General features: G+C 36.4%; 1 protein-coding gene across 1 annotated transcript in view; it reads left to right on the plus strand.

Annotated features, from left to right (window-relative positions):
* Positions 1-6,073: 6,073 nt before the first annotated feature.
* The window catches only part of LOC126969411 (protein shuttle craft), a 40,249-nt gene continuing 22,898 nt past the window's right edge, over positions 6,074-23,424 (plus strand). Inside the window, exons 1-9 of the mRNA XM_050814811.1 lie at positions 6,074-6,210; positions 6,324-7,597; positions 10,270-10,446; positions 11,589-11,808; positions 12,284-12,447; positions 13,928-14,132; positions 16,154-16,278; positions 17,689-17,816; positions 19,321-19,474. Coding sequence (XP_050670768.1) covers positions 6,463-7,597; positions 10,270-10,446; positions 11,589-11,808; positions 12,284-12,447; positions 13,928-14,132; positions 16,154-16,278; positions 17,689-17,816; positions 19,321-19,474 — 2,308 coding nt within the window. The 5' untranslated portion in view covers positions 6,074-6,210; positions 6,324-6,462. The remainder of the gene's footprint in view (positions 6,211-6,323; positions 7,598-10,269; positions 10,447-11,588; positions 11,809-12,283; positions 12,448-13,927; positions 14,133-16,153; positions 16,279-17,688; positions 17,817-19,320; positions 19,475-23,424) is intronic.

Here is a 23,424-nt window from a genome sequence, read left to right on the forward strand (position 1 = left end):
CCAAAAAAGTTAAGTAGTTTGAGTATTACGGTATTACCGTGTCCGAACTTACCGTGATGAACTAAGCCCAAATTATTTTCATTAGTCACTACCGAGGTTGGCACGGGGTTTAGGTATACACGGTATCCATCTGGTGAGATGACCTTATATAATTTTCCTCCCGCAATAAAGCAAGGTTCAAGTTTTCAACCATACACTGAAAGACCATCTTTTGGCAGCGTTTATCCCACGTTCGCAAAAGCATGTTGCGTTTGTGAGGTTGGAAACTTTATTGTAATTTCCCAATTCCAATGAAGAAACCCGTATTTTTTTAACATACACACGTAGATACTGTATATGTTAACTAAACTATATAACATACTAGTTTACCCAGCAAACGTTGTTTTGCCATATAAATTGTATTGATCTTTTGCTTGCTAGTTGATAAGAGATGGCGCTAGTTGTATTCATTACTAACAATCACACTTCTTTTATATTTTGTATAATTCACACTATAGTTTTATAAATTATAACCTATTTGTTATTCTGGTGTGTAAGCTATATTATTGTAAAGTTCCATCAAAATCTATTCAGTAGATTTTGCGTTAAAGAAGTTCAAACATACATCCAGACATACAAACTTTCACATTTATAATATTAGAAGGACTAGTTTACCCAGCAAACGTTGTATTGCCATAAAAAGTAATAAGAAAATTAATAATTAAAATGTTTGAGGTATAAAAAATTGATGACGACCGATTCTCAGACTATATAATATTTAGGTTATATAGTTATTTTATAATTGTCTAGGCTAATCATTTACGGGTGTGCAAAATAGATGTCATCGGGAAACAGCTGTTATATTTCTGAATGTTGGCCAAAAAGTGCTTAGTATTATTTAGAAAGAAAGATATATAAAATGTAATTAGTTATTTATTTTAGATTACTCTTTCAATTTGATTTCTGAACGACGGGGACACAAAATCAAAGGAAAAACAAAATTTTTGTTTCTATTAATTTTTTACCGAGAATTTTCATATTTATTCACCTTTTAAACCTTCCCTGGACTCCCACAAATAATTCAACACCAAAATAAGCCAAATCGGTAAGCCGTTCTCGAGTTTTAGCGAGACTAACGAACAGCAATTCATTTATATTATATATATTATATATATATATATACAAGGTATATATAGGGGTCATGTTTAAGTTTTGCTTTTTTCATTAAATCTCATTATAAATGTGTAATAACCAGTATTGTATAAGTTCTTAAATGTTTTGTATTGAGGAAAATCAAGTTACCTCAGAAATACTTTTTTTATTTACTTTGAATAACGAAATATAACATTACACTACGCACCTTTACATCACTTACTTGCGACTGAACGCAACCCATACCGTATTGTCCCACAAGCTAGCACAGAATAAAAGTTAATTTCGACCGCGTGTGTCTAATCATGCCAAGGCTTCACACCGAAGACTTCAAAAGAGTTTTCGGTAAATAATGAGAGCTTAGCACTTCATGATACGGCCTATTTAACGATGACTGAATTTTCACTGCATTGAGGACTTCTTATAAGTAATCATACATACCGATGAATAGGTAAAAAAAACACGTCAAGTGTGATGCGGAGTAGCAGTGGAGAGTTCCGTACCATCGTATAAAATATAAAACAGTGTACGTTTTAAATGTATTTGTTAGTTAAACTTTTATTTTAATTTGCGTAGTGGTTTTTGACAGTGGAACTTTTATTATATTGCCTTTTTTATGGAAAAGGAGGACAAACGAGCGTACGGTTCACCTGGTATTAAGTGATCACCGCCACCCACATTCTCTTGCAACACCAGAGGAATCACAGGAGCGTTGCCGGCCTTTAAGAAAAGTGTACGCGCTTTTTTTGGAGGTACCCATGTCGTATCGTCCCGGAGACACAGGACAAAGAAGCTCATTCCACAGCTTTGTATTACGTAGAACAAAGTTTATATTATTACTTATATTAATACTAACTTTTACTCGCGACTTCATCCGAGTGGAATAGTTACTTTGTGCAGCATTTTTAATATTTTAAAATACTTTGCCAATAATTCACAAACAAATTTCTGCAGCTAACTATAAATTTGCTTATTTTAATACACATTTATAAAATACTTTATTTTGTTTTTCCATTCTTTGCTAAAACATTTTGAGTGTTTGATATTCGTCATCACGACATATAATATAGTTTCCTATGGGAAAAACATATTTATCTTTAAATATTCCTGAAACTTTTAGGCGTTCTATTTTTGTACCAAATATAATCAAAATCGAATTCCTAGGTGTGTAAGCATGACTTTGTTTGGAGTCCCATACGAACTTTCATCCCCTATTTCATTCCCATGCAAGTCGAAGTTTCAAAAATGCTAGAACAAATATTTATTTATTTCTTATCAAGTGCCTAAATACAGAGTTTCAACCTATGATAATGACAAACTTACACCCCCTGTTTCAACCCCTTCAAACCTCTTATTTGCAATTAAAGGTAGCTTATGTTCTTTTCCAAGTTCTAATCTATCTTTGTACTCAATTTTATCAAAATCTTTTCAGTGGTCTAAGCGTGAAAGGGTAACAAACAAACTGACATTCACATTTATAATATTAGTAAGGATAAAATTTTGTGAAGAAAAGTTTTACTTGCATCGTGGTCTCATAAAACCACAATATTGTTTTTTTTTTCATCATTTTGATTTATTTAAACTTTCTAGATATTGCGATGTATGAGATACAGCAGGCTGACCGATAAACGGACGTCTGAGTCTTAATAATAGTACACAACAAGAACCCTAGAAAAACCAGGTAGCTACGAAGCTATTTCGTGGAGTAGTGGTTCGGCATGAATGTCATAATCATAATAAATGAACAAAATAATTAGCTCTTTCCTTTAAAATTAGTTTTTATTTCTTTTATATTTAACCACCTTGAAAGAGGAAATAAATAATCATCGTCATCCTTGTCGGTTTAGTTAATAAATTCAGACGACGTGCCATTTTTACGGTTGTAGTCAATATAATAAGTTGGATACGTACTACAAAGCGACAGAGATGGTGAATACTATTTTAGTATTAGTGTAGTTCATTGGAGCAGACAAAGGCTATATGAACTATATAGTGAGAGATCATTGTATAATCATGATGCATCTTTTCTCGAGTATGTTAAAAAATACTCTAAATTATTTAAAAGTGTTTTTTCTATTGCAAAGTCTATGCATATCAGACAAATAATTAAAAATGCACCAAATAAAATAAAGATGACTATGTACTATGACTACTAATGTTATTAACTGGGAATCTGGAAGATTGAAAGACCGCAACATTGAATACAATCTATCAGTAAAGAATACAATAATTCAATCTCAGCAGAAAGTTGCTACTGCTTTTGAGAATTTTTTTCCTGAGATTCCAGTTTCTATCACAAGCACTCTTATCTCCTCCACCAGTGTTGCTGAGTCACTTCTTCTGTAAAATGTTATAGAATGTCAACAAAGTTTCAATTTTATTTTTGTTAGCCCTGGAGAAATAATTAAAACTTTTAAATCTCTAGACATGAAAAAATCTGCTGATATATGGGGCATTTCTGTTAAAATAATAAGTTCAATAATTGATGTCATAGCACCGTATCTTGCAATAGTCTTTAATCATGTCCTGTTTCCTGACCTCCTGAAACATAGTAAAATTACACCAATATTTAAGTCGGGATGCTCTTCTGACCCGAATTACTATCGTCCTGTGTAGGTTTTGCCGACCCTTAGATTTTTAAAAATTTTGAAAAAAATATTTTAAGCCAAATGCTTACTTACTTTAACTCTCATAAGTTACTTCATTTGTAACAATTTGGCTTTACTAGGGGACGTTCAACAACGGATGCAGGTGTTGAGCTTATCAAGAATATTTTTGATGCCTGAGAGGAATCGCAGAATGCACTTGGCATCTTCTGTGATTTATCTAAGGCATTTGACTGTGTTCAACATTCAACGCTGGTCAGGAAGCTATGTCACTATGGCATAAAGGGAACTGCGCTCGATCTTCTGATTTCATATTTAACAATAGAATTCAGAAGGTTGACGTGAATGGCAGGAGATCTCCTGGGACTACTCGCAGTATGGAGGTACCACAAGGGTCTATTCTCGGACCGTTCCTCTTCCTTATCTATATAAATGATCTTCCTAATCTTATAGAGAAAAAACATAGGGTAGTATTGTTTGCGGACGACACTTCACTGATTTTGAAAGTGAAAAGAAACCAAGTTATGTATAACGAAGTGAACGATATTCTATCTGATATCGTGTACTCTTTTAGAGCTAATAATCTATTGTTAAATAGCAAGAAAACGAATTATATAAAATTTACCGTCAAAAATGTTGATGCAAGTGTTTTGTTAAACGGAGAGGTGATAAAACTGGTGGAATCTGCTAAATTTCTTGGCATTACTCTGGATTCCAAATTACAATGGGGCCCCCATATTGAAGGATTGGCGAACAGACTTAGTTCTGCAGCATACGCGGTTAAAAAGATTAGACAATTAACTAACATAGATACGGCGCGACTTGTATACTTTAGTTACTTCCATAGTATTATGTCCTATGGTATATTGCTGTGGGGCAGCGCTGCCGATATTAATACAATATTTGTGCTGCAGAAGAGGGCTATTCGCGCTATTTATAACCTAGGCCCTAAGGAATCGTTGAGAGCAAAATTCAAAGAAATTAACATCTTGACTGTTGCTACTCAATATTGTATTCTTGATAATGTAATGTATGTTCATAGGCACATAAGTGAATTTGCGAGAAACTGTCAAAACCATGATGTTAACACCGGGAACAGACATAAGCTTATAATGCCTGCTACTCGGCTAAGTCGAGTTAGCAAGTCTTTTGTGCGGCGATGTATATGCTTTTACAACAGGATCCAAGAAAATGTTCAAAACAAAAGTATTACGTTATTCAAAAGAATTGTTAAAATAACGTTTGTGTGGTAAATGTTACTATAACATAATTGACTTTCTTAATGATACCACAGATTGGGAATGGAGCGACCGCCCTCAAGCTATTAAATAATAAGTTAAATTGTACAATGTCACTTTGTTACTTTGTAAATATTACTTTAATTGTAAAACATAGTTCTGATGAAAAAAAAATACCCGCTGAGTTTGTTGCGCCCATTCTTCTCAGGCTTGAGGCATTCATTTTGGAATGGGTGGTAGTTTTTTTTACTTTCAATAAGTGATGTCACATCCTATTTTGAATAAAAATATTTGAATTTGAATTTGAAGTGAGTTTATCCTAGTGTTAATATTGTAAGTGCCTTGGTTAAATGTTAGTGAAACGTAAAATGGGCTTACTCGCGAGGAATTAACAACTTATTATAATTTCTAGCACGTGCAGGTCCAGCCACATAAAGAGTTGTCGTAGAATAGTATTGTTGTCGTCTCTGGTCCGGTATCAGCTCGAACCATTTGACCGCACGCAACACAGCGCACACTGCTCGATTTGTCAGAGACGTAGTTTCCATGTGTGTCTTCACCGCATTTATCACAAGGAGTGTCTTCCGAAGAGCTTGTTGACCTTATTCCAACCGTCGAATTCCACCTTCGCACGACACACCACAAATAAGATAAATCATACCCACCATCTGGATGTGCTGCGGTCCTCCATAGTGCGGTTTTCAAGGAACTTTCTCCAACGTACATTCAATGTGCTCCATCCACGTACATGGAATGAGCTTCCTTTTGCGGTCTTTCCGGAACATCGCCACCTCCAAAAAAGCGACTACACCTTTCTGAGGCCTTGCATGGTATTGCAAGAGAATGTGGACGGTGGTTATCACTTAACATCAGGTGACGCGTACGCTTGTTAGTCCTCTTCCATTAAAAAAAAGTAACGGATCCAGCGGCACATAAGGGAATGTAATGCAGCCTCATTTCGTTATCAAAACTATACACGATATTTTAAATTGTTACACCAGATCCATAACTTAATCAATCATTGCTATACCATAAGTTTAGGTAGAATAGTTTATATTCTTTGGTAAGCAGTCATATTCGGCAGAATTTCAATTTTCAATTTGACACATCTGGTACATACATTAAAAATTACAACTTTTAGTTGGTTCTTGAGTTAATAAATTATTTTTGTTTTGATAATTTTATTTTTTGATTTCATTATATAGTAATTGTTTGTCCAAATCTATTTCCTTGAGGTGAGTTGATTATTATTTTGATTACTGATCACAATACAAAAAGTGCCACATGTCGGACAAAACTGTTGTAAACTGTAGACTTTCTCCTTAATATTCGTATCTTTTCATTTCAGATAGTGAAAGAATATATCCCGGAGCCACAGGCTTCGGCCTGTGACTAATTTCGGAACGAAATTACATTTTTAAACCAAAAAATACAGCTAGAAAAATCTCCGCCATTTTACTCCCCAATTTCATAATATTACAACTATAATGTCGCAGTGGAATAATACTTTCATGTCTAATAATCAATATCAAAATTCTAGCAATTTAAATGGTGACCCGAACAGCCAGTATCATAGTCAAAACTACTATGATAATAGGCAAGGTGATAGTAGAGCAAATCAGTATGTTAGCTTCAATGAGTTCATTTCACAAATGCAAGTTCCTACAGACAGTGCTAGCTACAATAGTGTACAAAACCCAAATATCCCTAATAGTCAATTTCTGAATGTAGGTAATCATCAAAATGATACCTCTAATCAAAGCAATCAGCTAAATTATGATTATGGAGCAAGTTATTCAGCTCATGGTAATAACAGAAATGAAATTCAAATGAACAATGGAGGTCAAACTAATTCTGCTCCTAACTTCACCAGTGAAATGGTTTCCAAATCAAAACTAACACCAACTGCTGTGGAATTTGTTCCCAAAAGCTCTTTTCAAATGCCTACAAGAAATTCAAAGCCCAGAGAAGAAACCTCCGCAGAAAATAGTTTAAATGAGCCAAACAATAAAAAGCAACCTGAATCACAAAATTGGAGAGATAGACCCTCTAGTTCAGGTCATAGCAGTAATACGTATAACATCAATGGTAAAGACAATCAGTCAAAATATTTTGATAAGTTTGAAACAAATAGATATCATTCTAGGAACAATCAAACTGAAAGTAATGTATCCCACACTAAAAATTCAAAATATGAAAATAAAAATCGAAAATTTGACAATAATATTAAAAATAAAAGCGATAGTAATTATCAAATGTCTGATAATGGCGATACTAACAATCAACGCAGAGGTAAATATGATTCATACAGCAATGGTGATTCAAATAGTCGTTACTCTGATAATAGAGATGGAAACCAACGAAAATCTAATGTTAAAGTAAAGAACAAGGATTCTGATCCCCGCACCTTTTATAATACCAAAGTAAATTATCAAGACAGAAGGAATGGCAAGGATACGCAAAGATCGAAAGGTCGTGTGGGCTCCCAGAGACTTGGTAACGACTACAATAGTTATGAGGATGAACAATATGCCAACTCTTATTATCAATACAAAGATGAGGTTGTGAAGAATAGCACAGCTAGTCCATCAAGACACAAGAAAAATCCTGTTCCATTTGCAGGTGGGTAAATATAAATTATTGATATTTAACTTGATAAAGGCATTTATTTTCTCAAAATGGATTCCTTCTTGATGTCATTTCTAATATATTAGATACAACAACCTCTTTGGAAACAAATGGCACTCTGAGAGAGAAGAAGGGGTACAAGAAACTCCCAGCTTTCTTTTATTGTGTTCTTTTTAATAAAATATACAATATTGTAGTGGTCATTGCTAGTGTTATAATATAATCATAATCTAGTCCCAGGCTGTCTGATCACTTAGATATTCAGCTGTGGAGTGGTAGGATTTATGACAGTATTATTAACTGTTCAATGTATACAATATTGTACTGTCATTGCTATGTTATTATGTAATCATAATCTCGTCCCAGGCTGTCTGATCACTTAGATATTCAGCCGTGGAGTAGTAGGATTTATGACACTATTGATAACTGTTCAATGTATACAATATTGTATTGCCATTGCTATTGTTATAATATAATCTAGTCCCAGGCTGTCTGATCACTTAGATATTCAGCTGTGTAGTGGCAGTATTTACGACAGTAAAGTTAACTATTCAATGTGTCTATGCATAGGTTTATGGATCATACAATAGCAGATGTAATGTGCCACATAATTTCTCATTATCTCTCTCTCTGTATTGGTTATGGTTAGTAAGCGGCTTTAGTAGTCCTGGGTAGCTCTGTTTTTCCTTATCTAGTGCACTGATTTGAAATGGTTGGTGCATCACACAGGTGACCTTTCTTGCAGTCTAGAGCATTGCACTAACCTGGATGACAAGATGCACTATGGACTGGCTCCTTAAGTGTTTGAAGAAGCCTATCAAGTTAATAATTATTAAAGATTGCAATAAATTTATACACGACAAGTATGTGATAACTCTAGTTACAATTAGGTTTATATGTGACACTTGAAAAGTATCAATAAAATTATAATTTATCTATGTGAATGTTATAAAAAATAAAATAGTTGTACAACATAAATATCTGTCTGATTTATTTTATAGCTATGTTTATTATGTTGGATATTAGAAATAGTTTGAAAGTAAGGGTCTGCATTAGAAATTTCCATCCTTATTTAAGGGTTGAGAAGGGGAAGGTGGTGTATAGCCCCCCCTTCAAACCGCAAATTACAGAAAGGAGTATTTTTATTTAAATTTTTCAATTTGAGGTTAGGTTTCTTTTGAAAAGGTTGTGCAAGCGAATCGCCTTTGATCTTTTACCTCAGACCCTTTAAACCTTAACCGTTAGATCATTAACCTCTATTACCATTACTTTCATGATTTAAGGGCTTTAATAAGGGTCAAATTGAGGGATCATAATATACTACTACTTTTTTAGAGTAGTTTGGGTCTGCAAATTAGGCACGGCTGTCCCACTGGGCTCTGACTCCAGCTTTTATAAAACACTCAAGGTTAGGGCAGACTAGTGTATTGATAAAGATGAGTATTGTAATAACTTACAAATTAAAAAATATTTCATTATATTTTATAAATATTTTTTATATCTTTTATTAGTTGCAAGAAAGGCAGTCATGACAATCTAGAAAAATATTCTGTTTCACCATCACACAATATTATTTTTTTCTAATAACTTGAAAACTTAGTTCGCTTGTATGTAACTTCAAACGCGAATTTAAAAATTACAATGAATCTCTTTGGATTGAGAGGGGTGTTAATCGAAAGGGGCAAACAACCTCCATAAAATAAAATCCTTTTCAACCCCAAATTTAGGATGAGAATTTCTAATGCCAACCTGAAAGTGTATTTACAGCCTTGAGCTTAACTCAAGATTTCAATGTTTCTCAGTTTTTGTTAGTATGTATATTTTTTATTGTGTTGTGCAATGAAATTTTTTGTTTGTTAAAAACATTTATATGTATACTAGCTTAAAAGTTTATAATTTTACTACAGTTTATAATATTGTATTATATTAGATGACTAGCTGAACCGACAGACGTTGTTCTGTATATAATAAATAAAATAATGTTTTTGTATGAATTTGTTAATAATATATCATAACATCAAAAATTACTTCGTAAAATATGCACCCTGCTGTCGTAATGAAATTGTTTCACAGCAGAACTGTCAAACCATGTGTCAATAAATTCTCTCATAGAAATTATGTATGGACACATCATAGGAAAAACAAATTTGTTGTTTTTATTTAATTTAGCAGCATTTTCCTATTTATTCACCTTTTAAACCTTCTCTCAAATAATTCAAGACCAAAATTAGCCAAATCAGTCCAGCAGTTCTCGAGTTTTAGCGAGACTAACGAACAGCAATTCATTTTTATATATAATAGATTCGTAAGTTGAATCATAATGGAAAGACAAAAAACGTTTAAGAGTTCTCATCTTAGGCATGTTGTGTAAGTAAATATTCAACTTGTAGAAGTTTATATAATAATAAACTATCTACAACTACTACTTTAGTTTTGGCACATCTTGATAATAGAAGGTACTACTAAAGCACAATATAAGATCTGTTTTAGTAGGTAGGTTGTAGGTACTAAGTAACTTAGAGTTGTAAACACAATGTATGAATGATATTTAAGTATTATAAGTACCTACGAAATTTGATAACAATTCTTGTGTAGGTCCCCTGCCATCATAGATCGTATTTGTGAATCTTTGAATTTTAACCAGTTGAAATATTTTTGTGTTACAGGCAATACTGAGATGACTCAGCGAGAGAGACTCAGTGAACAATTGGATAAGGGTACATTAGAATGTCTAGTTTGTTGTGAGCGAGTCAAGCAGATAGATCCAGTATGGCATTGCAGTAACTGTTACCATGTCATGCATTTGAAGTGTATTCGGAAATGGGCGTCCAGCAGCGTGGTTGGTAAGTTCTTAAATCTTTGGATATACTTTTAAGAAATTCTACTTGTAAGGCATATTTGAGTTTTGTCATTGTGAAAGTTTAAATGTAGAAGAAGTGCAGAAAGCTTAATAGAATAATATTAAATCATATCTTAGAAATTAATAAATTAAATTCAAGAATTCAGTCTATTCTATTCTTCCTACTGTGGAGGTTATACCATGAGTATGCCAATGTCACATTAAGGTAGACCACCAAGCTTAGAGTATTTACTAATTTTAATGGTAGTGATCGCTGCTAAAGATTGAAACAAGTTTTATTTTCTTATACCTGAAACAAATATACATGCTCTTAAGAATATAAAGGAAATACACAAATATAATTACTATCTTATTTATTTTATTTATTTTAATATATTATTACAAAATATATACAAAAGGAGTGAAAACTAGGGAGAGGAGACATATAAAGGAAGTTGGGTGGGGAACTTTACGAGGTATAAAATTGTACAAAGAATGTTGCATTAAAGGGCATTGAAGAATAAATGATCCACATTTATTCCTCATCTAGACCACATTCACAAAGGGAATTGTGAAAATTTATTGGATTAGGAGTTACTTTGCGGAAATCCATAATTATACAAATAATTTAAGTTTTCTTTAGTTTCCAATTATTATTTAATCACAAAAATTCATAAAATGTAGTTTGAATCTACCAAATTTGTACTTAGGATGATCAATGAGTCGAATTAGTCTAGCACTTTACATAACTAATTATTCTACTAATAGTGTTTAAACCCTGATGGTGTGATTCGGGTTGGACACAGATGAGGTATAGTTAGTATAGGACACAGGGAGGTATAGTTTAGCCCCCTTATTCATAATAGTCTGCCAACTTAAAGCATTGCTAATTCTCACCCTGTCTTCTTCTATTGACCTAAGCCAGAATGAGAAAAAACACTCCTAAGCGGCTGTTTAAAGTTAGCGGACCATTATCAATAAGGGGGTAGGTCTTCTTGTGATGTTTTAAGTGATTACAAGTAGTCAAAAACTAGTATTATGTGAGTTATTTAGTAGCAAGGTGCACATGCATGCTTATTGAGGTGTCCATTATAGCTAGTAATAGAATTTCTTATGCGGAATTTTTGATACTTAAAATATTTATAGAGGGTAAATGGCGTTGTCCGGCATGTCAGAACACCAGTGAAGAAATACCAACTGAGTACCGTTGCATGTGTGGGGCAATGCGGTCTCCGGAATACCAGAGAGGAGGAAATGGTGCTCACACCTGTGGCAAGGCTTGCAAGAGGCCCCGGAGCTGTCCTCATCCCTGCACACTCCTGTGTCATCCAGGCCCGTGTCCGGCTTGCCAAGCAACCATATCTAAGTATGTAAAGGTCATATAATAATTTAATATAACTTAAAATGCGCGTCTTTTTCTGCCGTCAAGCAGTAATGTGTAAAGTAAAAGTTCTTTATTTGCCAGAAACATTCACAAGTAAAGTTGTTAGAAATTTAAACATTAACTGTGTTGCGGTAATTTAGCTAATGTAATTACTGGCCAAATGAGATGTTAAGTCTTATTTGCCCAATCATGTCTCAAGGTGACGTGTGCAATTGTAGTGCTGCTCAGAATTTTTGTGTTTTTTAAGAATCCTGCACTGAACGTCCTGCTTGTCTCGTCCCTTATTTTCATAAAAAAAATATACTTACAACTAAGTTTAGAAAAGTCAAATATGATTCAAATATACAATGTTTTATACAGTCACCATGAGTTTTCAAAATAATGCAATGTATGATACATTTACCCAAACCTTATAAATCCAAGTTTCATGTTAGTCAAAAACCATGATATTTCCCAGGAAATGTGGATGTGGTGCAGAAACCCGCTCTGTGCTATGCAGCAGCAAACTGCCACAGGAGTGTGGGAGGAAGTGTGATCATCTGCTCAATTGTGAGGTGCATAAGTGTGCCCGAGACTGCCATGAGGGTCCCTGTGACCCCTGCCAGGAGACTGTCACTCAAGGTTAGTCACTTTACAATCATTTTTATCCCATATAAGTATCCAAAACTTATCTGATTATTAGGTTTATTGAAGTAAGTGGAAATCAATGAATTATTTATGCAAAATGCGGACATGATAACTCATTTGGTATTAGAAACAATTTTAGATGTGTGACAGGAGACAGTGTATTTATACGGGAATCTTAAAACAAACAACAGCTGTTGTGCTGTCGCTAAGAAATGTGTGTGAGTTTTTCCTAAGTCTTCGCTATGTTGGACTTAAGTGTCGCTCAAAGCGATGTGTATAAATACGGACTTGGACTCAACTCGCTAGATAAGTCTGAGCAAGGTCAAAGTTCGTTCTGTAGATCACAGCCTCAGTAGGTACTGAGGCTGCGGTATAGCGGATTACCGCTGCGGTATTTTTCGCCAGTCATGTTGCCCCGTATCAAAACGAGGTCAGTTCCCCGCCTAAAGGAATTCTGGCCCAAACCGTGATTGTTCCGCCGTGAATAGAATAACGTCCAGTTACACGGCACACATTATTGTTCTTGTATCAGGATTCAATACCAAACCTGGAGCCGAAAATAATTCACGAGCCCACTAATCCGGACATTTTCATGTCTGACAAATGTTTCTAATAAAATGGTCTTGTTGTCACAATCTTCGGATAATAGACTCGTTGATAAAAATATTTTGAAATTTGAATTTAGAACACATCAAGCTTTTATTTTGTTTTTTTTTTTTAGTGGCCTACCGGATTTTACCCATCAGTATGTTACAGTTTCTGAATCTTATGCTGATAAGTGTATATTTTATTTATTTATTTATAAAGGCTTACCAACTAAATACAATTTATTAACTTATGCACAAATAATTAAACAAATATAATAAAATAGTTTAAATGTACTTAAATTATAGATAGGCACAACATTACTATACGAAATACATGTGGTATTTTAAAATCTAAAATCAGAGCAATATTAATTTGTTTTTTAAAGAAAATTTGAAAAGAAGATAATATCAATGTTTTCATCTATATTAAAAATACAATTATATAATTGTAACATTAGCTGTAGAGGAGAGTTTAAGCCATAATTACTGTGGTGGAATTTAATGTGCATTGGGGAAAAAGTACTGAGCCGACAATTGAAGGCAGGCACATGCAAACCGATTTGTGATAAAAGCGGAGGACAGTCCATATCATAAGTTAAAAGTTTATGCAAACACAGCAATTGTGAAGCATTTCTACGTATTCGCAAAGATCTCATTTGAAATGTATTTTGTATGTATATTATTATTTAAAGGCCGGCAACGCTCTTGTGATTCCTCTGGTGTTGAAGGAGAGTGTGGGCGGCGGTGATCACTTAACACCAGGTGACCCGTACGCTCGTTTGTCCTCCTATTCCATATTTAAATAAAATTAATTATTTTACCTAGATTGTTTAAAAAGGTTGTAAAATATTGAGCTGTTCTTGAAGTACATGTTCCTGTCATTTCAGTGTGCTACTGTCCGGCTGCAAAGAGTCGCAGTGTGGCTTGCACGGCGGAGAGTAGCCGCGAGGGCCAGTGGTCGTGCGAGGCATCATGCGCCCGTGTCCTAGCGTGCGGAGCGCACGTGTGCCGACGCGAGTGTCACCCGCCTCCGTGCGACGCGTGCCCCCTGCGGCCCGGGAATGTACCCACTTGCCCCTGTGGAAACACCAGGTATGATTTAAGCCACGTATTCATTAGTAAATATTTGTTAATAATAGTTATTTATGCAACTGTTGTGTAATAAGGGGTATTAAAACACGAATGTGGATTTATCTAACGAGGCGAAGCCGAGTGTAATAATAGTATCACATGAGTGTTTTAATACCTAATTATTAACAGTTGCATACAAGACTTTATCTACACCCAAAATATGAATCGTCTAAAAGATTCTGAAACAGTTAGCTTACTGCTAACATTAAAACAGCCAGTCCTAGTAGTAACGTAATATCATCCGTTACTGATTATATACAAATAAACTAAGTATTAATGAAATAATTATTTATTTTAGTAGTAATTTACATTTTGTGCAGTGCAATAATTAAAAATCACTTGAATATTGTGTTGTTTTGGAAATTAATCGCTCATTTTTGTAAACAAAACAATAAAAATATCGAAGAAAAATGGTGAGGGATTCGAATAACCTACCTTTTTTTTACGGCGCGCGACGTTCTGGTGGTGTGGAACGCGCCTAAACCAAAATTAATTATTTTTTTGAAATTCATACAGATGCTACGCATCGAGCAATAAGAATGTGGCTGTCTGTTAAAACTCTTTGAGCATGAAGGGAATGAAAAAAAAAATAGGAGTGTTGTTATGAAATTCAGTACAACATTACAACACTCTTTTGGATGATGTAATGGTTATTAGAGCATTGGGTGTTTTAATGTTGGCAATAAGCTAACTGTTTCAGAATCTTTAATGGAGGATTTAAAGCATGGGTGTAGATAAACACTGTTCATAAACAATGTTTCTTAATGTTTCATCATTTCTGTAAACAGTTTATAAACAGTTCAGAAACATAGGTGATGAAACATTGTTTATGATACGTGTTGCCGTGCTCCCCACTACGTGTGGAGAGCAAGACGAAACATCTAGTTTATAAACAAAAGTAAGTTGGTGACAGTCTGGTGAAGTCCTGAAATGATCCATCACATCCGCGGAGGTCATTAAATACATAACTTCTATTCAACAAATAGTTTCGAATCCACCACCTTTTCTTCTTTTTTTTTTCGATTAATGCTCTTGTAAATTATTATGTAAGCAGCAGAGAGCATCACTACCTCCTCGGGCGACATCCTGTGAACAACTGACAAGTGTGGACGGCTAAGGTTCAGAAACATATTGTGTTTATTGTAAACTTGTTTAATGCTAGTCATAAAAAGTTTATCAACAAATGTTTACTAGTGAATTTTGCTTTAGTAGTATATTATTGAAATTATACTTCTTTAGGCGAGTTATGAAAGAATGATGAGAATGAAATATTTAGATGCGTGCGCATCACTGTAACACAAAAGTAACAGGGGGAAGTTGGTTCCTAAAATTTTCTGACGTTTGCGACATTAGTTTTTTTTTTGGTTTCTTCGTCCATTATTATATATAGGGAAAGGATTCAAGCCGGTACAGCTGTATTCGTTATTTAATAATTAATTGCCAAAGCCATTGTTGCAAGATTTTTACAATATTGTCCTTCTACAAACGTAGAATAGCACAAGGAATAAATAATTTTAAGGGTTTTTCCTTTGTTAGGCCAAAGAAGTATAACTTCTTGCGTGCATACATAAGTACACACACACTTTTTTATATATATGATAAACGAAGTCTGAAAGCAATTAGAACCAAAGGAAGGTTTAGGAAACCATGATGCAAGTGAAAACTTTTCATAATATCAGCATAATAGTCGAAAAAAAACAAGGGCTGTGGGGTTCAACCCCACACTAGACTAGACTAATCTGCCAATAATCACTTGAAAAACAGTAGTTGAAATTTATCATTCAACTTCACCTATACTCCATGGCCGGTTGGACGGGGTCGTGAAAAATTCTTACACTTTTTTTCACGTAGCAACCATCCGCTAATCTCGTACGGTTGCGATAAGGAACTTCGTTCTAATAAACTGTAAATTTGCATTAATCATGAGAGGAAACTTATTTATAATATTCTTAGAAAATAATGTGAAGTAATTTTTGTTTTAGACTCAAAAGTGGAGAACGCAAGTCTTGCACAGACCCCATACCATTATGCGATAACATTTGTGCCAAGCCTCTTGAGTGTGGGCCCGATGGTGATAAGCACTTCTGTAAAGAGAAGTGTCATGAAGGTAAAACCCAAAATGCATATATTTTAATTTCACAATAATCTCTTACTAAAAACTAGAGAATCCATTATATAAAATGAAGTCCATAGGTCGCTGGTTCGGATCCGGCTCGAAGGACCACGATGTACGGTGTTCTGGTTGCCGTACAGATTAATTTATGTCTGGTTCATAAATTATACTAGACTTAAGAACATTTAGTTTATTCAACTAATTCTTAATGGTAAATGGATATGAGCACACGCGAACCGTTTGATGCTCGAATGTGAACTGGGGGAAAATTTGGAAACACAGTACGTGCCAACGCAACCGCTGACAGGGCGCAACGTAATGTGCGATGTTTTACTCGTACAATAAGAAATTTGCTTAATATGATCTAATTGTCATAAATGACACTAAATGGCTTAGTACCTAGGTACTTAATAGGAGGATAATCAAATGTCCCGTACATTCGTTTGTCGTACTCTAGAATCACAGAACTTTTAGCATACATCCAGTATCAATTTTTGATTTCGTATTAATAAAATATCGACGCGGAAACACAGCGCAAAGAAGCTCTTGTCAATGTTTGGTTGAATGTGGAAGTTAGTTCCTTGAAAGCCGCACATATTCAAATTGTGAAGGTGAGGTTTGCAGTGTGTTTTGCGATTGTAGAATTGGATCAAGTCGAACAGATCTTCTAAACCCCATGATAAATGCGGAGGCAAACACATAATCTCTACGCAACGCCAAGCGATATAACTGTTAATAGAGTACTGGATGCAGTAGATCAGCTGTGCCTAAATGGTTCGAGTTGATACAGTTGGTGCATCAGACCATAGAGGGAGCTTATTATTTTAACATGAGGTTCATTCACTAGTGGAACGCTCCTTTAAACAGGATGCCGGCTAGATTATGGGTACCACAACGGCGCCTATTTCTGCCATGAAGCAGTAATGTGTAAGCATTACAGTGTTTCGGTCTGAAAGGCGCCATAGCTAGTGAAATTACTAGACAAATGAAACGTAACATCTTATGTCTCAAGGTGACAAGCGCAATTGTAGTGCCACTCAGAATTTTTGGGTCTTTCAAGATTTTTTTTTTTTATGGAATAGGAGGACAAACGAGCGTACGGGTCACCTGGTGTTAAGTGATCACCGCCGCCCACACTCTCCTGCAACACCAGAGGAATCACAAGAGCGTTGCCGGCCTTTAAGGAAGGTGTACGCGCTTTTCTTGAAGGTACCCATGTCGTATCATATCGAATTCTGAGCAGCACTACATTGTAATGGGCGCGGTGTATGAATTACTATCAGCTGAACGTCCTGCCCGTCGCATTTATTGGAGCATTTATTTTCCCTATGATAGATAGAGAGAGATATGTATGCAGACCAATATTGTAATTTGTACGGTATTTTAAATAAGAGTTTTTTTCAGGCCCATGTCGAGTTTGTCCTGATACGACACTGGTGCAGTGCCGCTGTGGTCACTTGACGCGTGACATTCCCTGCGCTGACTATCCGAGTCAGCGGAACGAGGTGTTCTGTCAGAGGAAGTGTAACAAGGTATAATTATGTAATTAAAAAAAAATATCTTCTGGTTCCAGCATTGGATGTGTTATTGACACGAAAGCAGTCGGGATTTTATTGATAGAAAGGGTATGGTCTTTCTTCATGACAATGCCATAGGCCCTGATCTTGTAGTTTCAGATTTCCATCTGATTTGGTCTCTTCAGAATTCTTTAGGCAATGTCAAGTTAACTTCAATAGAAGACTGCTAAAACTACTTGTCGCGTTATTTCGATCAGGTGTTCTAAAATTTCTGAAGCAATGGGATCATATCACTACCTACAAAAGGGCAAAAAAATATCGAAAATGGCACATTTATACTGAAATTCAATGTAAACAAAGATTTTAAAGAATGTCTAGGGTTTTCATGTAATATTCGAATAAACTTTATGTATTATATAGATTCCAATCCAAAGGATATGATGGGAAGTTTTTCAGATTGGTGTTTAATGAGTGAAAATTAAGATCTAAATTTATTTTTCCTTTTCAATATATCCACCTGATACCCTAATACATTTTTCGGATCTTTCAATTAATTTATGTATACGCATAAAAAAAAAAATGATTTGTCTTCTAAACAATACGCCGAAACTGCATACCTCAGTTCTTCATAACTTTGAAAAATTTTTCCCTGGGAGGTCTTTTTCGAGTTTGGAAATAAGTAATAAAATAATCACTGGGAGAGCTAGGTCAGTACCAGTCAGTGGGTATGTGTAACAACTATGAAGTCCACCTTCTGCAGGGCAGCCATCGCAACAGATCTCAAAGGAGAAAGTAGTATAAAGGCCGCCTAGTTTTTTTTATGAAAATAGGGGATGAGACGAGTAGGACGTTCAGCTTATGGTAATGGTTACGCCCTGCCCATTAGAATGCAATGCCGCTCAGGATTCTTGAATAACCCCAAAAATTCTGAGTGGCACTACAATAATTGCGCTCGTCACCTTGAGACATAAGATGCTAAGTCTCATTTGCCCATTAATTTCATTAGCTACTGCGCTCTTCAGACCGAAACACAATAATGTTTACACATTACTGCTTCACGGCAGAAATAGGCGCCCTTGTGGTACCCATAATCTAGCCGGCATCCTGTGCAAAAGAGCCTCCCACTGGTGCTTGCACAATCATCCTAACAGCTAATATTTTCCGCTTGGTGATGTCAGATGTACCTACTGTTTGACGTTTGACTGTTATATAATAATAATAATGACACACTTTTCACACAAATTATCTTGCCCCAAGTTAAGCATATATAGCCTGTGTTATGGGTTACAAGACAATCATATATTTAATACAATATAGTTACTTAAACATACATAACTTCATATAAACATACATAAATACATTTAAACATCCATGACTCGGAAACAAACATCCATATTCATCATATAAATGCTTGCTCCTACCGGGATGCGAACCCGGGACCTCTAGCTTTGTAGGTAGGATCGCTAACCACTCGGCTATACAGGTCGTCTATATAACGGTTATGTTGTTGTATGTACAGAAGCTGTCGTGCGGGCGCCACCGATGCCGCGCCACGTGCTGTGACTCGGTGTCTCACCGCTGCTCGCTGGTGTGTGGCCGCTCACTCTCCTGCCAGTTGCACCGGTGCGAGGCTCTCTGCCACACGGGACACTGCGCGCCGTGCCCTCAGCTCAGTGAGTATACGCATACTATAAAAAGTGTGTGTGTCCTTATGTATGCACGCAAGGAGTTACACTTCTTTGGCCTAACAAAACAAAAATGATTAAAATTGTTTATTCCTCGTGCTTATTCTACGTTTGTAGAAAGAACAATATTGTAAAAATCTTGCAACTCTGCCTTTGACAGTTAATTATTAAATAACGAATACGGCTGTAAGGGCTTGAACCGTTGCCTATTCTATTAATAGACGAAGAAACAATAAAAAATAACGAATGTATCAAACGTCAGAAAATTGTAGGAACCAACTTCATCCTTGTTACCTTTGTGTTACAGTGATGCGCGCGCATCTTAAAATTTCACTCTCATCATTTTTTCATAACCCGCCTAAAGAAATATATCTTCAATATACTCCTACTAATAGGTATTCTCACATAAATCTGGGTCACGTGATTGGCCTAAAAATACGTCATCAGCTGCAATGACTGTATTCAAACTATTTCCGAGTGAAACAATGCAATAAATGTGAGCGACATAATAATAGCGATGTAGTGACATAGACTTAGGCCATCATGGGAAGAGAATACTAGGTGGATCATACTATAAGTATACACATACAGGTACAAAACAAACTTAAATTATAAGGCATCCACAATCAAACGTTCCGGTCTATAAAGAATTAAGAGGCTACAAACCTCATACATATAACAATGTACAACATATACCCTTTCTACAGTAGTCGGACAAAAATAGACTTTTGTACGAAAGTCAGATCTCAATATATAATTGCGAAATAAACGTTTTTAAGCTATTGCATAGCTTCTATCGCGGGCCTTGAGCGTGGAGATCGAATCCAGAAATTCCGTAAAGAAAATAACCTAACACTTACTTACTAGATATATATAGATATTTCGGCACGGTCATTACAGTTGCCGTGGAACAGCGGTTATCACGTATGCTTTTTGTGCAAAAAGTTCCCAGGTTCGAGCCTGAGGTACATCTTGATTTTTTTTAATTTCTTTATTTTTTTATCACGTTTTTTTAATTTTCGTTATTATGATACGCATTTTTATATAGTTTCACCTGTCCTTGTTGTCTGTCTGTAATCAAATCTTGCAAGTTAAATTTTACTCACTTCCCGTTTGCTTTTTTTAAAATTAATTTTATCAAAAAAAATACTGCATAAACAAAATAAATAAATAATTATAATGGCATAAGTTGATAAAAAATGCTATGCAATAGCTTTACCGCGGCAGTCCCCGAGTGCCACACGTCTTTTTTATTATTTTTACATTGTATCTCATCTCTATTTCGCACGTGGCAATGACAGAGAGATATTATTATGTAAATTTAAAATGTGAAATGTAATGCCATGTTTTGTAAGACTAGACGTCTACACTTTCCACACCATTTTACTGAACAATACGGCATTATAGCGGTAACAAGGACAATTTTATCACCATGACTCTGGGCGGCGTACTGAGAAACATAAAAGGGCGGGGGCTCAAAATTGATTCCTTCAGAATTCTTTTTAATGTCATTTTTAATATACTAGATACTGCTACAGCTTCGGAAACAAATGGCGCTTTAAGAGAGAAGAAGCGGTGCAAGAAACTCTCTCAGCATTCTTTTTTTGTGTTCTTTTTAATAAAAATATACAATATTGTACTGTCATTGGTATTGCTATAAAATAATCATAATCTAGCCCTAGGCCGTCCGATCACTTAGAATTTCAGCTGTGGAGTAAGTAGTAGGATTTACGACACAGCTATTTTTAAATTAAACATTTTTAATTTATTTATACGGAATGCGTGAACAGTGGCTGGGATTTTAATATAAAAGTGTATACATTTACCCTTAATGCTATTATGTATCTTATGAAGCCTACTAGAATTAGTTACAAGCAATCCCTTATTTCTAGTTTTATAATAATGAAAATCACTAAGAGCAAACTGACCAACTGAAAGAACACACTGAAACTTTATATTTTGCGGTCGAGACTTGTTACTTGATTTACTATTTTGGCAATCCAGTGCATTAAACTATAACCTTAAAAGAGCATCATTTCCGACTGGTAATATTTTAAGGATCAGCATCAGTGGGAGGGTCCTTTGCACAGGATGCCGGCTAGGGTACCATGGGTACCACAACAGCGCCTATTTCTACCGTGAAGCAGTATGTGTAAACATTGCTGTGTTTCGTTCTGTAGGGCGCGGTAGCTAGTGAAATTACTGGGCAAATGACTTAACATCTTATGTCTCAAGGTGACCGCCACACATCCAGATGGTGGAGATGATATCCTAATTTGTGGCGTGTTGTGCGAAGGTGGAATTCGGCGGCAAGTAACAGGTTAAACAGCTCTTCGGAACACTCCCCGTGATAAATGCGGTAGAAGACACACAATGAAGCGACGTCTCTACGGAACGCCAAGTGATCCAGCCGTTCACAGAGCACTGGGTCCCCGACAATTCGAGCTGCTCTGCGTTGCACGCGGTCAAATGGATCGAGCAGATACTGGGGTGCGCCAGACCAGAGATGACAGCAATACTCCATGTGTGGCTGGACCTGCGCTTTGTAGAGTGCTAGAAAGTATTGCCGTGCTCTTTTAATGACCCCCAGCTTCTTCGAAGCCAATTTGGCTTTGCCCTCCAGATGGCCACAGAATTGGCAATCGCTCGAGATTTCGAGACCCAGTATTCCGATACTAGGCGAGGCATTAAGGGAAGTTGTCGAAGAGCGGTGATACGGCGAATGGGGTTTTTTTAGTGGTAAACGCGCAAACTTGAGTCTTCTGGGGGTTAAATTGGACAAGGTTCAATTTACCCCATTCCGCGACCTTCTCGAGAGAGGACTCGATAGAAGACAGAAGTTTCTCCCGGCACTGTCGACGATTTCCCGAGAGAGACCTGCATGGCCCGTGTATACGGCATCACCAGTGCTGTCGTCTGCATAGCAATGTATGTTGGAGGTGTCCAACATATCATTGATATGCAGAAGAAACAGTGTGGGAGATAGCACACAGCCTTGGGGCACTCGAGCGTTCACGGGCTTTGGAATCGAGCAATAACCGTCGACAACGACCTGTATGCTGCGCCCAGTGAGGCATTTGGAGGTCCACTTGCATAAGCTCTCGGGAAGCCCAAATGATGGAAGTTTTGAGAGGAGCGCCTTGTGCCATACACGATCAAAGGCCTTCGCTATATCCAGGCTAACTGCCAGGCCTTCCCCCTAGCTTTCAATAGCCGCCGCCCATCTATGTGTTAGGTTTACCAGAAGATCGCCGGTCGACCGACCATGGCGAAAGCCGTACTGCCGATCGTTGATCAACTGGTGACCCTCAAGGTATACCGAGAGCTGGCGGTTAATTATGCTCTCTATGATTTTGGAAAGCAGGGCGGTAATCGCTATAGGCCTGTAGTTTCTCGGATCCGAAGTGTCTCCCTTTTTTTTGGATCGGATGGACAAGGGCTGACTTCCATGAGTCAGGGACTACGCCTATTGAATAAGAGTGCCGGAATAAACGCGTTAGCACCGACGTCAACTCAGGGGCACACGTTCTAAGCACGATTGGAGAAATGCCATCCGGCCCGCTCGACTTCCTGACGTACCAACGAAAACAGAGCTCGCCGAACAGTTTTTTGTCTGAACTGTACTTCAGGCATGGAGCTCTGACACCGCGGGATGGTCGGCGGTGTTTTTCCGTTGTCGTCAAGAGTCGAGTAGGAGGCAAAAAGAGTGCACAGGAGATCGGCTTTCTCTTTTGCCGTATGGGCCAGGGTGTCATTCCTCATGTGCAACGGCGGCATGGCCGACTGGTTGAAGTTACCAAGAGCAGCTTTCGACAACGACCAGAACTTGCGTGTTCCGGTCGGGTAACTGGAAAGCTGCTCGCCAATTTTGACGACATGCTTCGATTTCGCACGGGCGATTTGCCGCTTGAACGTGTCCTGCTCGTCTCGTTTTTTTT

This window comes from Leptidea sinapis, chromosome 18 (assembly GCF_905404315.1).
Source record: "Leptidea sinapis chromosome 18, ilLepSina1.1, whole genome shotgun sequence".
NCBI lineage: Eukaryota > Metazoa > Arthropoda > Insecta > Lepidoptera > Pieridae > Leptidea > Leptidea sinapis.